Below are 13,921 nucleotides of genomic sequence, written 5' to 3' on the forward strand. Positions count from 1 at the left end.
CTATTACAGCTTAGTTTGTGTTTATTTTAAAGCTTTCCAGTTCTCTTCTAACTGGAATATATTCCCATTTTACAAATACAGTATGTTTTCTCTCTTTGACAGGTAGGCACTTCACAATGCCTAGCCCACATCAGGTAGTAGTGTTCTCCATGGAATGCGTGGGGTTTTCCAAATCCCTTACCTCCTTCAGTACTCATAGTCCTACCAAAACTTCAGGCAAGATACTAGATTTAGTACTAGGCCTCTACATGCAGTTTGCTATGTGTGTTTCTGTTTGGTTTGTTTTTTTTTTTTTTTTTTGCATATGCAGAAAGACAGAAAAACTTCTGTTTGCAAGCCATGATATCAACATTTAAAGTAAAATTTTGTAGTTAAAGAAGCACATAAATTGGGCCTTTTTAAATAAAGAAAATCGTCAGCACTGTAGTATTCTTATGGCTCTTCGTTTGAAATAAATATTAAATACAAAATTACTTTGACCATGGTTTGAAAACATCAGAAGTGTTTCATATCTTTTTTGGAGAGCTGCTTGTTTTGCTTTTTGAATATAAGCATTATTGTGCATGTGGGTTTCTAAGTTTTCATTCCAGACATTACAAGTGAAAGGTATCTTGTTGATATTCTAAGAACCCTTTAGAAAAGCAAACAATCTTCAAGTTTTAAATTCAGGTAGTGATAAACTGTCCTCAGGACCAGAACAAATTCCTGTAATGCTTTTATTTTTCATATAGTTATGTGCTTTTTGATTTAGTTTGACTTACACAAAACCAACAGCAAAAATGCTACAATTAACTAAGTTTTTAAGGGAAGATTTTCTAAAGACACATTTACTTAAACTCTGATGACTTTCTAAATTACATCTGAGTATATATGTAGAGAGACAAAATGTAACTTTATATTTATTTTTTTTAATTATTATTAATATTTACATATCAAAATGTCTCACCTTCCATTTATGGAAAACTGTAAAAGTGGTCTGTTTAAATATCTTCATTAGACTTTTAGGAAAATGTTTTCAGAGTAGAGATCTTTACCCAAAAGTGAGCTCTTATTCTGATTAGCCTTCTCTGTGGTACTGAGTAAACATTTCTATCACTTTAGTAAGGTAAACGTTTGCTGTCACAGAATTGTCAGAAGTCTTAATTAGCTTTTGTTGGCAATTCTGCTAACTAGGTGTTGGTTACTCTATATTAAGCTGTGTTAATACTACTGCTACCACTGGTTTAAAATGCAAAGTATTTTTACAAAGAAGTATATTCTGAAATACATACTAAATATAGCCTGTCTGCTACATGTTTTTCTGAAGGAGGAGTGCTGGCTGCCTGATTGCAGGTTTAATAAAACTTGCTGGAAGAATCCCAAAGTTCTACCTAAAAATTGTAGAGAAGAAGGAGCATTTTTTAATACTAGTTATTAGGGAAAATCACTGAGAAAGGGGCCTAGAAGTGTTGTGGGATCTCTATCTTTGGAGTTACTCAAAAACTTGAGCAAACTAGGCCATCAGTTAAGTCAGCCCTGTTCTGATATGTTAGACTGAGTGTCTTTCAACCTATGCAATTCTAGGATTCAATGGGTTATTACTTGTTTTTAATGTGTGTTTATGTAAAGCAAATTTGGGGAAAAGGTATTTCTCCAAAGTCGTTTCTTGGTCATATTGAAAAAAAAAATGATGGGGGGAGAAAGGGAAAAAAATAGACCTCCAATGAAGCAGAGGGGTTAGGATTAAAATCAGGTATATTTTTGTGCCTTTACTCTTTCTGACACCCAGGAGCAAATAGAAGTGACTAGAATGCTTCTTCCAGTCAACTATGCCATATTTTCCGTAATATTATTTAGATTTTTTCTATTTCTTCCCATTTTGTTATGCTTAACTAGTAGTTTCCCTTACGTTTTCTTTCAGATTTTTGTGAAATGCTTCTATTCCCAAATGGAGATAAAAGCTAAAAATTCTGAACACTAGTAATAAGACTATGCATGTCTTCTCCTCCTTACCTCCTCTCCAATCCTTTAGTGCATATTTGAATGTGGGTGTTAATCTCCAAGTTGGAAACTTCTTTTAAGAGATGATAACTCCATGTATGGCATTGGTCAATAAAGTTATTTCCCTTTCTGCTCTTTGCTTTAGTTGACTTGAGCATGTAGTAGCTTTGAATATAAAATTTCACTTAAGTAAATATGATCTTTCTCTTAAATTCAAATGGTAAAAACAGGAACTAAAAAACAGTATCTGGTAGTCTTATAAATCCCTAACCTCTATTAGGAATTATTTTTTTTATGAAAAACTTGTTTTAGTGCCTCTGTTACATAACAATCAGAGCAAAGCCATTTGAAAGCTTTTCAGTTCACTGTGATTTTCAGCCATGTTTCTTGTTTTTGCAGTTGCAGCGAATGATTTTGGCAAACAGAACTAGGACATGATGTTTTGTTTTCCAACAGGCAGTTATAATTTGAAAAAGAGTCTTGTTGTTGATTATAGTAGATTTTTTTTCAGAATCCCGTTTACCATATTTTGCTTGAAAACTACCTAAGCAAACTGTTTTATAATTTAAGTGTATATGGAGATGATAAGTTCTTTATTATCCAAAAGGTTCTTAAGGAAGAATTTGACCTTTGTTTTAACAGTTAGAAATCCATATATTCATTTCATATATTCATTTATTCCATGCTGCAAGAGCAAATGAAGGGAAGTTGAAAGCAATCTGCCTTTTAGTTCTTCCTGGGAAGGTAGAAAGTAACGGATCTTTTTGTAATCATTGCATCTTAGAACCCAACAGAAATTAAAGGATTTTCCTTGTCTGAAATAGTCCAATATTCTTGGGAAATAACCTAAATTTTACTTTTGCCTTATATGTAAAATGGGAGCAAAGATAAATATTTTAAATAAATAACTAAACACGTGTAAAAGATTTTTAATTAGAAATATATGAGAAATTTGAAAGTGTGTGTAGTCAGTAATTTGAAATCCCTAATGACAGTCAGAACTTTAACAACATTTTTAATATAGTTAATTTCTTTTAGAATGTATAAAAAGAAATCTGCATTAGTAGTGTTTGTCAAACCACTTAGTTGGTTGTTCTTTCATTTACCTTACATACTGAATTTCTTCAAATGGCTAGCCTGCAGTATTCTTAAAAATATAAAGAGTGATCCAACAGAAAGTACTTTTTAAATAAAAAAGTACAAACTTTTTATTAAAAGTTTTTTAAAATAAAACTTACCTTTTGAATTCTGCTTAGAAAAACAACCTGCAGGCCTATACTTGCTCATTTCTGTATCATGCAACACTTGCTCCTTATTTCATGCCTAGTGAATTTCTTTTATTTTAAGTAGTTGCTAAAAATTAGCTAAAAATTCATAGTGATGCATGTGCATGCTCCTTAACTGATAAGTTTTGAATAATGAGATGAAAATGTATTGTACTGCATTTATTGTGTTTTTCACTTTTAGTGCAGGTAAGTGGATTTTAAATACTATCCCTAAGAGTAAAAAAAAACTTATGATAGGGTATAGAAGTGCGATAGTGTTATGATGTTCCTGTTTCAAGATGAAAAATGAGATGATTAGATTATTAGATTCTATATATATACAAAGTGTTTTGTGGTTAAAGCTGTTGTGCTTTTACCCCAGCCATCAGCCAAGCACCAAGCAGCCACTCACTCACTCATTCACCCACTGGCAGGACCAGGTAGGAAATGGGAAAGGTAAAAGAGAAAAACTTGTGCATTCAGATTGAGACAATTTAATAGCAAAAGCTGAGCACACAGCCAAAGAGAAACAAGGAATTAATTCACTGCTTCCCATGGGCTGGCAGGTGTTCAGCCAGTTCAGCAGTGCTCCATCATGTGTAGTGGTGACTTGGGAGGGCAAACACCATGCCTCCAAATGTCCTCCCCCTTCCTCCTCCTTCCCCCCACTTTAGGTACTGACCTTGATGTCACATGCTCTGGAATATCCTTTTGGTCACTTGGATCACCTGTCCTGGCTGTGTCTCCTCCCAGCCTCCCTGGCACCCCAGCTCCCTCGCCAGGGTGGAAGTGCAAAAGCAGAAAAGGCGTTGGCTCTGTGTGTGAGTCCAGCTCAGCAATAACAAAACATCTCTGTGTTATCAGCCCTGTGTTCAGCACAAGTCCAAAACACAGCCTCACAATAGCCACTTGTGAAAAAAATTACCCCTACCCCAGCCTCAACCAGCACAGTAGTTCAGCTGCTTGGGATAATAATGCATGTCTTCATATGTAGTCAAAAATCTTTCTGAATCCTGGAATAACATGTTTATTCCTGGTCCAGAAATGACCAGAAATAATGAATAAATTCCATTGACTAACGTGAGTGCAGAGAATTTGTCCCTTAGAAGAAAATAAATAAAAAATTGTGAGGTATGGAAATCCTGGAAGTTTTGTGTTTTTTGTTTTTTTTTTTAAAACCATATATTCAAACCTTAATGGCCCAGAGCTACAGATGTATCCTTGGGTCACTTTGTGTTATGAGTGAGTCTTATGGAAATAAGTGTAAATTACCACTGTTTTTCTTTTGTTCAGTGTGTTAGACCTGTTCTCAAGTGATTGGAATACCCATAAGAGTTTTGAAGGACATAGTCTTTCTGGCACTTATCAAGACTCAGTCTTTTGTGGATAAAACACTAAAAAAATAAGGATATAGGAAATACTTTGTGGTAGTTTACTCCAGGAACAGATAGGTGTGCTGGCTCTTTTTTTTTCATCCTCAGCATTATTAATAGGAGAAGGTAATTTTGGAAGCTTTGGTGGTTGTTAGTTTGTGATGTTCATGTTAGTTCATTCTTGCAACTGGTCTGGCCCAACATATTGGTGCTTGGACTCAGTGATAGAGATATCTGTCCCTCAGGCGAGCTCTTTAAGCCTACAGAATTGCTTTCTTGGCTCATGTTATGAATGATCAAATCTGCAGCCAAATTATAAAAAAAAATTAATAAAGATTTATTAGATCAATAACAAAATATAATTTAGAAAAACCCACCACAGCCAAGGCAGTGTCAATTCCGGAATTTGGCACTGGGTGAGCCTGGATCCGACTGACAGAGTGCCAGTGTATCCTCAGTGGTTCACCCCGACTGCTTCATGCTGCCAGTTTATATCCTGTGTATTCTCCCTGGGGCAGAAATGACAGAAGGTCCTTTTGTGTCCCTTCACATGTAGAACTGGGACCATATAGATACAAAAGCCAGTCCAGGTGTCTGGATGGCTGTCTGAGCTTCTTCGGAATAGCCTTCTTTCACATGTAACACAGGGGTGCTGGTACTGGAGATGGTAGATGCAATCTGCTCCAGGTGCAGGTCATGGCCGGAGAAGGTTTCATTCTTAAGCTAACCGACTTGATCAGCTTATACTTACTACTGCTCTTAAGGCAGCCCATACTCCCCTCTGCTTAAGCAAAATGACTCAGCTAAATTGGTGTTCCACGTTTTGTGGACTCCAAAACAATGTTCAAAAAATCAACTTCCTTTTTGTCTTCATATTTAAGCTTTCTTTGTTTTACCTAGGTCTTGAACCCACTCCTAGGTTTCACTGTAGAAACTGATCTCTGTACATTCCATGTATCTATTTGAAAACAGAATTAAAAAATCTTTTAAAAAACCCAACCATACAACAACAGCAACAAAACAAACACAAGCTCCACCTTCTACAGCCAAGTAGGAGGTAATTGATTCAAGTCCAATTTCTCTGTTATGAAAGATGGCCAACAAATCTCCAAATATAATTTCTTTTCTCCCTTGTTGCTTTCACTTCTGATGTGTTCTGGAGAGTCAGAACACTGACAATTGGTGACAAGTGGCAATTGGTATCATTCCTCCTCTACTAATAGAAAGGATACCTGTAATAATCAAGAATAGAAGTAAAACTTTCCATTGACACTTCTTAGTTTGAAAGAAGTCAATGTTGGGGCAAGCAAGGGGACCTCTCTGCTCCTAGGATTTAGGGTGTTACTGCAAATAATTAATCTTTCCCGGGATTTTAATAAGTTGTATATTAGATTGTGTTAGTTAAAATGTTATCTTTTATATTTGCTGAGGAAGTGTATTGTCAGGGCATGTGAATTTAGCAGAATTGTACTACTTAGAAAAAAAATACAGATCTCCACTAGAGGGACACATGGAGCTACAAGTTGGAGCAGGAATGGCAAGCTTACATGTTTGCAATATATATATTCTGAAAAGCAAGTCTCCTGGCTTCTCTTAAAAGCTAACATAATCAGTATTCAGTAGTTCTTACTAAAGTAATTTAGTTTTGCAAGATCATTGACTTGAGTAATATTTGTCACCTTTGTAAGAAGAGATCGTCTCATGCAGTTATGGGTGTATTATTTGTGCAGGGGGTTTCTACATTCTGAAGTTATAGCTAGTTTTATGTATTTGAGGATTAACATTCTCTATGTTTAAAATGCTAAATGCTAAGATAAAATTCTGAAAATTTGTCATGACAGAAATGTTTATTTTTCATTACAAATCTGTTTATTAAAAGCAATAGGGAGGTAGAGCAGAATGTTTAAAGCAACATACTCTATTTTCTTCTCATATAGATGATGGAGAGAAACAGCAAAAACATTACAGGCTTTCATCAAAAACCTCTCCAAAAGAGAGTTCCCAGTTGCCTGCATTGCCACTGGTAGACCAACAATCATCATCTTACAAAGAAAGATTTATCCCTCCTGAGCTTAGCATCTGGGATTATTTCATTGCAAAGGTAATTTTTTGCTGTTTTGACAATTAAGTGTCTTCTATCACTTCTGGATTGGTAGTTTTTCTCTTCTTAGTCATTATTCTAGGTACTGATGTGATAGAGTCTGCTTGTTTTTATTGCTCACATTTAGCTTTTTCTCAAATGGAGCCTATAGATATTTTTGAAATAGCTTTCTTGAAGACCGTTGTTATTCAATTAATTTTTTTTCAGATCACGGTATGAAAAAATCATGTTGATTTTTATAATTACAGTGTGCAAATGTGTAGATAATTGCGTGTCAGGTATTTAGGGGAACAAGGAAATGTGAGAGGCATTTTTCAGCTATTTCAACTGGGTGAAATGCATGTGCATACCCAGTGGAAATCAAATTATGTTGCCTTGCTAAGTCCGTTGTGACAGACCTTTCTTTCTACATACTTCTGTGGAGTTATACACACATTTCTATATCGAGTGTTATCAACATAAGCAAACCGTATTTTAGGAGCAAGGACAAAAAAGAAAATGCAAATACTGAATAGCACAGTGAGGTAATGATAATGGGCTGATCATAAATATGACTAGGGAGGGGATAGGATTTCTCTGAGCTCTTGGAAGAACTGAAGAGAATACATCCTAGTGGTTTTGGCTTCTCTCTGTCTGGCTCATGTGTCCCATGTCTGGTTTGGTATATCTGGCATGAAAATAAAATAAGAATTCAAAAACAGTTAGTGTTTTAATTTTCAGCATTTGAATTTTTCAGTAATGTAAAAAATAGTTAAGGTGTTAACTTATGTATGTAGTTCTTATGGACCATTACCTTTTTCATGAGGTACAAACTCCAAATGTTACTAAATAGAGTAAGATTATATGTCTGCTTTTTATAAAAAGCTTTAAGGATTGCAATTATTCAATTTTTAAAAGGTAATTTAGAATGAGATGCTGACTAGAAGATATTTACAGAATTTTGTTGAAATTTTTAGCCATTTCTTCCATCACAAAGTAGAGTGGAATATGATTCAGAAGAGAGTCAAGAAAGTGATGAGGATGATGAAGACAATGATGGAGATACGTTTGCATCAAATTCACATAACCAAGAGCATTCTAATTCAAATTCTTACAGGTAAATAACTCTTTAGAATGCAAGCTATTTTGCCACATCTAGAGTTGCATTTCTGCTTTTTTATTTTTGAGATAATATACCAGTTACTTGATATTTTCATGTATTACCCACTAGTTAACTAACTGTAGTTAATTTTCAAATAATTATTCATTTTATTAGTATGTTGTGTAGTGATTTTTTGAATTCAAAGTACCTATAATATTCTAAAGTATGGTTTGTAGTTTTCAGTAGTTTATAATGAAGATTTGAAGATTAAATTTAAAACCTAATATTGAATAAGTGAGAAAATTATTTTCCTATTAGTAAATTACTTACTAGTGCTTTCTTGTTAGTTGGTCACTGATGAGATTGGCAATGGTTCAGCTGGTACTTCACAATTTGAAGATTTTCTACCCTTTGGCTGGACATGATCTTTCAGGTAATAAGCAGCAAAGTTGTCTCTTCATACCTAATCAGCACATTAAAATCAGCAGTGTGTTGAATAATGCGCATATGTTGAAGCTTTTAGTTCAAAAGTTCTTCGTTTTTTAGTGATATGGGAATAAATGTATTGGTGTATTTATGAAATGACCTGGTGGGTGGCTAAGATGAATGGGTGAGAAAGAGTGCTCACGTCTCCTTGGACTTATGTTTTCTTTGCTTCTTAGTCATGTAAGAATGTTTGCAGTATTTCTTTCCTGGTGGAAACACTTTATGTTTTTTGTAATTGAAGTAACATCATTCCTACTCCTTGTTTCATAGACTCATAGAATGGTTTGGTTTTGGAAGGGATCTTTAAAGGTCATCTAGGTCCAACCCTGCCTCCCATATCTGGGGCATCCACAACCTCTCTGGCAACCAGTTCCAGTGTCTCACCACCCTCATTGTAATAATGTCTGTTTTTATCTGATCGAAGTCTACTTGCTTGGTGTGAAAACATTACTCCTTCCCCTATCACTGCAGGCCTTGGTAAAGAGTCCCTTTGTGTCTTTCCTGTAAGTCTACTTTAAATATTGAAAGGCTTCTGTATTATGTCCCTGGAGCCTTCTCCAGTCCGGGCTGGAGAACTGCAGGACTCTCAGCCTGTCTTCACAGGAGAGGTGTTTCAGCCCTTTGACCTGTTTTTGTGACCCTTCTTTGGATCCCCTCTACAGATCCCTGTCATTCCTGTAGAGGGGTCCCCGCTCAAGGATATGGTATTCCAGGTAGAGTGTCGTAAGAACAATTTAGAGGGGCCAAATTCCCTCCCTCATCCTACTGGCTGGTCTTTTGATGCAGCCCAGTATGCAGTGGGCTTTCTGATCTGTGATCCAAGTCATGCCTAATTTTTCATGCACTGGTATCCCTAAGTCCTTCTCCACAGGGCTGTTCTCATCTGTTCATCACTCAGTTTTGGTACTGGTGATTGCAGTGACGCAGGTGCACTTGTCCTTGCTGAAGCTCGTGAGGGTCACATAGGCCCACTCCTCAGGCCTGCCAGGGTCCCTGTGGGTGGCATCCCTTCCCTCCAGGAACTCAGCTGCACCGCTCACCCTGGTGTTCTCTGCCAGCTGCCTGCCAGGTGCCTCTCGCTACCCCTGCCTGTGTCATTATCAGAGAGATGGAACGGTAGCAATCTCAACATGTATCCCTGAGGGATGACACTTGTTACTGATCTCCATTTGGATGTTGAACCACTGAATGTAACTCTTTGGGGATGTCATTCAACTGATTCCTTAGCTGTCAAACAGTCCATCCTTTTTGCTCCAGTGGAGAGGCAAAGATGTATGCGACACTGTCAGAGGCCTTAGGGAAGCTAAAAGTAGAGGACATCAGTTGCTCTTTTCTTGCCCTCCAGCACAATCAGTTCACAATAGAATGCCACTAATAGATTAGCTGGGCACAATTTGTCCTTTAGGAAGGTGTATCAGCTTTCTCTTATCACCTGCTTGTCATCCATATACCTTGGAATCTTCCAGGAGGATCGGTTTCATAATGATCCACTCCATTATATAATCTCTCCAATATTGGAGAAATCTGTTCCTTTTTTTAGCAATAATAGCCCTGAGCAGTTCATCTTTATATACTTGCAAATATTTACTTGAGGTTTGAACAAAGTTTACTTGTGGAGATATTCGAAATAAACTTCAGCCTTTACCTGCTGGAATTATCTTTATCAAGGTTATAATGGAAAGGCGAGGGGTTTTATTATTATTTACTTGTCCTTCTAGAACTTCCAGTTAGCTCCCCGATATGCCATGCAGTTTTGAAAACTTTACAGCGCTGGGAACAAGTTCTTCTCCGACGTCTTGAGCTGTATGGGGGTCCACCTCAGCATTATATTTCAGTTCATGCTTCTGAAGATGCCCTTGCTGCTGGTCCTGCGTTGCTTCGCCACAAAAGTTTACTCGAGCCTACAAACACTCCTTTCAGGTGAGTCTAATTTCTGTAAACACTGACTGGAATATCTTTGATATAAATCAAGTGCTAGGTTGTTAGTGCACATGATGGATTGCAACTTCAATAACTATATGAAACAAGGGGTACATGTCAGATTTCGTGCATCTCTGATTTGAAGCAAGAGCAGGAAAAATATACCACAGTTTCTAATTTTTTTAAATTCTTTTACTTACACTTAACATAAATTTTGAGTGTCTCTGGAAAAAGTATGCTTGACAATAAAATAAAAAATAAAATATTCACCTTGAGAGGTAATTATGGATTAGTGAATTAAATAATTGCCTCACCTTTAGAGGTAATAAAATTACCTCACAGTCTTATCAGTATTGTTACCTAAATTCATAGAAGAAATACTTATTATTTATAATATTTGCATAGGTTTGACTTAACAGAATTGCCTGTTTAGCAAGGAAAGTGTGCTCAGTCTCTCAAAGTGTAATTTTTATATAGATTTCTGCCTTTTTAATGTTACTGTCACTTGTGGATTTCAGACTAGAGAAAGTCTGGCTTTTTATTGTAAAATACTTAATCACGGTCACACTTTCAGTAACTCAGGTTGATTAAAAGGGACCAGCTTAACATGTGTCTGCGGTCTGACATTATTTTAAAGTTATGATTTAAAGCAATTCAGAGTTTGATGGATTTTGACTTGTCATAAGCAGCTATATATAGCAGCTATATTTGTATTTATAATTTTTGCTTGAGTGTGCCATTTCTAGGGATAAGCATAAACATTTGAATTTTGATCTGATTCTACAATCCTTCCAAGTTTGTTACTAAAAACTCATGGATGTTTCAGAGAAGTTACACAGCTGATGATGTGTTCCTAGCAGGAAGTGTTAGTCATTCAGTGTCCATGTGAAAGGATCACTCTTTTGGACTTAACAGAAATTATTCATTTTGTAAAGAATGAGCTGGGCTAATAAATAATCGGTATGCTGCTCTTACCATTATGTCATCTCTTAAAGAGATTTTCTCACTTGTCCCAAGAGGGAAGGAGAAGATGCTACATACTCTATTTATTCTTCCTTTTGCACCTCCTCTCACATGTGAGTTTTTCAGGTAGAGGGTATTAAAGTGCTTTCAGATTGGTCTTAGTATACTGTCTATAGCTCTATAGTTTTGCTTCAGCATTTCTTCTGACTATAGTTTGATTAGAATATAAAATACTGCACTCTTGTATAAGTATGAGCATGATGTATTTATTTAACTTTGTTCTGTAGATCTAGCAGTAATGTTGCACTGTCTGTGAAGAGGCTCTGGCAGTACTTGGTCAAACAGGAAGAAGTCCAGGAAACTTTTATCAGAAATATTTTTACCAAGAAGCGATGCCTAAATGAGGTTGGTATGGTATATAAAATGCAGAAAATATTGCAGGTCAATTTGTCAACTTTCATTTAAGTTACTTGGCTGGCTTGTTTACTTCTGCTGTATGAAGGGTTAAAGTACTTGTCAACAACTCCAAATCTACACTATTTCATACAAAAAACCACTTGTCTATTGTTTCATAAAATAGAAAAATAATCAGACTTTGACTGTAAAATGACAACTAGCATAATATTGCTACAATCAGTCTCTTCTTTAAGATCAATATAAAAGCTGCCTTAAAAGAAGGACCAAATGGACCATTTCAAAGATTAAAACCAGTAATCTAATGAGCCAAAGTATTGAAGTTTTAGTCTGTCCCCTGTCGTAGTCATCCTGGCTTTTATCCACTGCTTATGATCTACCATGTTATGATTCAGTTTTAATAAGAAAAGTGCTCATGCAGCAATTACTATTTCTGTCTCTGATTATTTGTCATAGTGTCTAGTTGGATTCCTGTTCCAGATGCAGTTAAATGTTTTTAATTTTGGTTCTGTAATGAGATTTTGGATTTTTTTCTCTCAATTTACTTTTTTGACTTACTGCTGCTCCTAATTTTGAAAGAATTGCTGGTGTTACAGAAAAACTGTAGCATAGCAGAAATGGAGGGGAAAGAAGCAGATGTGAACATACTAAATATGCAGGAGAAAGAATATTCATGATAAGTAAAGCCATGACAGTGGAGAGTTCTACATGACCTAACCTTTGTCCTGTCACAACTAGAATATTAGCTTATTTGGGTAATGTTGGCTAATTGTGTTCACTACAGAGTGCAGTTAAAAGGAAAATTTTTCCTTTTTGCCATTAATAGTGCACCACTTCTAATCATATTTTATGTTAACACAGCCATGTTATCCTGTATGGGCAGGTATTTTGGAAAATTTTAGATGTGCTTTGTTTCAAGGTAGGCTCACGGCCTTACACAGCACAATTGGCTTTATTTTTTAGTTTGTTGCTGATGAAATGTCAGTGTAGATTGCTTATTTTTCAAGAAACTTGGCTTTTGGGATTGACAAGGTGCTGCTACAGTACAGAGTAAGTAAATCTGTACTGAAAACAGAGTTTTGAGTTTGTTAATTATTCTTACTGTATAAAATATGCACCATGTGTGTGCAGACATGCAGCTGCGTTTCAGTTGTCCTGTGCTGGGGTAAACAACAAGCAATTGAGGATTTCCTTGATACCACTCATGTTATGTCTTATCTTTATGCTTTGTTTTGTGGTGTTTCTCTCCTTGGTGAAGTCATTAGAGGAGCACAATGAAACAATGAAAAATTCTGTGGGGGAGGAGCCTGTCATCAATAAGGTACCCAGTAGTAATCCTCAAATTTATTAGACCTAACACAATTATGATTTTTTTTTTTTTGTCTAAATGGTGCTGATCTCACTTTAAAAATAGTCTTTACTCACATAGCAAACAAACTTAAAAATTAAAAAATGCAAGGGATAGAGGTAAACTGTTTCAGAGTTTATCAGAAACTTAATTATCTTAGCTGCATCAACCAGGTACAAACAATATCTGTTATCAACTTCTGTAGCTTGGCCAAGTGAAGAGCTGAAGCTGAGATTTGCCCAAGTAACAAAAATTTAGTAGTATGATACATAGTCCATACAGAACCTTTGATCAGTGTGAGCTACAATAGTTGCTTTTAAGTGAAGGTGGTGAGCTGCACTTTGAGCAGTTTGTTAGCATGATACAAGTTTGCTACTGAAAGCTTTCACTGAACCTTATTTAAAAGATGGTGTCAAATCAACTCATGTAACACTGTTTCAGCAACCATCTTGAAAGATTGGTGTGACATACTAAAAAGGGAGAGTACTATGCCTGTATACTCAAATGAATACCATATTTCTTTCTTTTACAAAACTAGTGTGAGGAGTGCAGTATTAGCAAGTAAATAATTGGAACTGGCTGGAGAAAAAAAAAATTTAATTTTGTGCAGGCTTGTTCATCATAAGATACAAATCATGGTTTTGGATCTGTTTGCCATTGCAGTTTTGTCCAGTGTTATGTACATAAAATCAATGAATTATCAATTTTGTTTTGACTTGAAAAAAGATATTCTACGTCTTGGTCTGTAACAACAGGTTTTTTTAGACTTTGTAAAAGGCCTTTTTTAGTTCTTTGACAGAAAAATCATACTGTTTTTCAAGTAAAATATTATTGTTTAAATCCTTTAAAGCACAGAAAATTAAGAATTTAAAGATGAGAGACTTGAAATAGTTCTCACTTTGGGTTTTTTTTATTAAATATTACATTTGTAACTCAAGTTCAAATTCTTATGTCACCATTAATTTGGCAGTGTTATTATTTTCACTGTAA

At 35.7% G+C, this 13,921-nt stretch overlaps 1 protein-coding gene across 3 annotated transcripts in view; it reads left to right on the forward strand.

Moving 5' to 3' along the window:
• DMXL1 (Dmx like 1) overlaps window positions 1-13,921 on the forward strand; it is a 75,304-nt gene that overhangs the window by 48,595 nt on the left and 12,788 nt on the right. For 2 of the 3 annotated variants that reach the window (XM_084225661.1, XM_084225663.1), the window contains exons 29-35: window positions 103-216; window positions 6,556-6,719; window positions 7,676-7,815; window positions 8,148-8,233; window positions 10,005-10,206; window positions 11,457-11,574; window positions 12,842-12,904. In XM_084225661.1, the coding sequence (XP_084081787.1) occupies window positions 103-216; window positions 6,556-6,719; window positions 7,676-7,815; window positions 8,148-8,233; window positions 10,005-10,206; window positions 11,457-11,574; window positions 12,842-12,904 (887 nt within the window). The remainder of the gene's footprint in view (window positions 1-102; window positions 217-6,555; window positions 6,720-7,675; window positions 7,816-8,147; window positions 8,234-10,004; window positions 10,207-11,456; window positions 11,575-12,841; window positions 12,905-13,921) is intronic. The other variant, XM_084225662.1, reaches the window with a different exon arrangement.

Source organism: Fringilla coelebs (assembly GCF_963513975.1).
Source record: "Fringilla coelebs genome assembly, chromosome: Z".
NCBI lineage: Eukaryota > Metazoa > Chordata > Aves > Passeriformes > Fringillidae > Fringilla > Fringilla coelebs.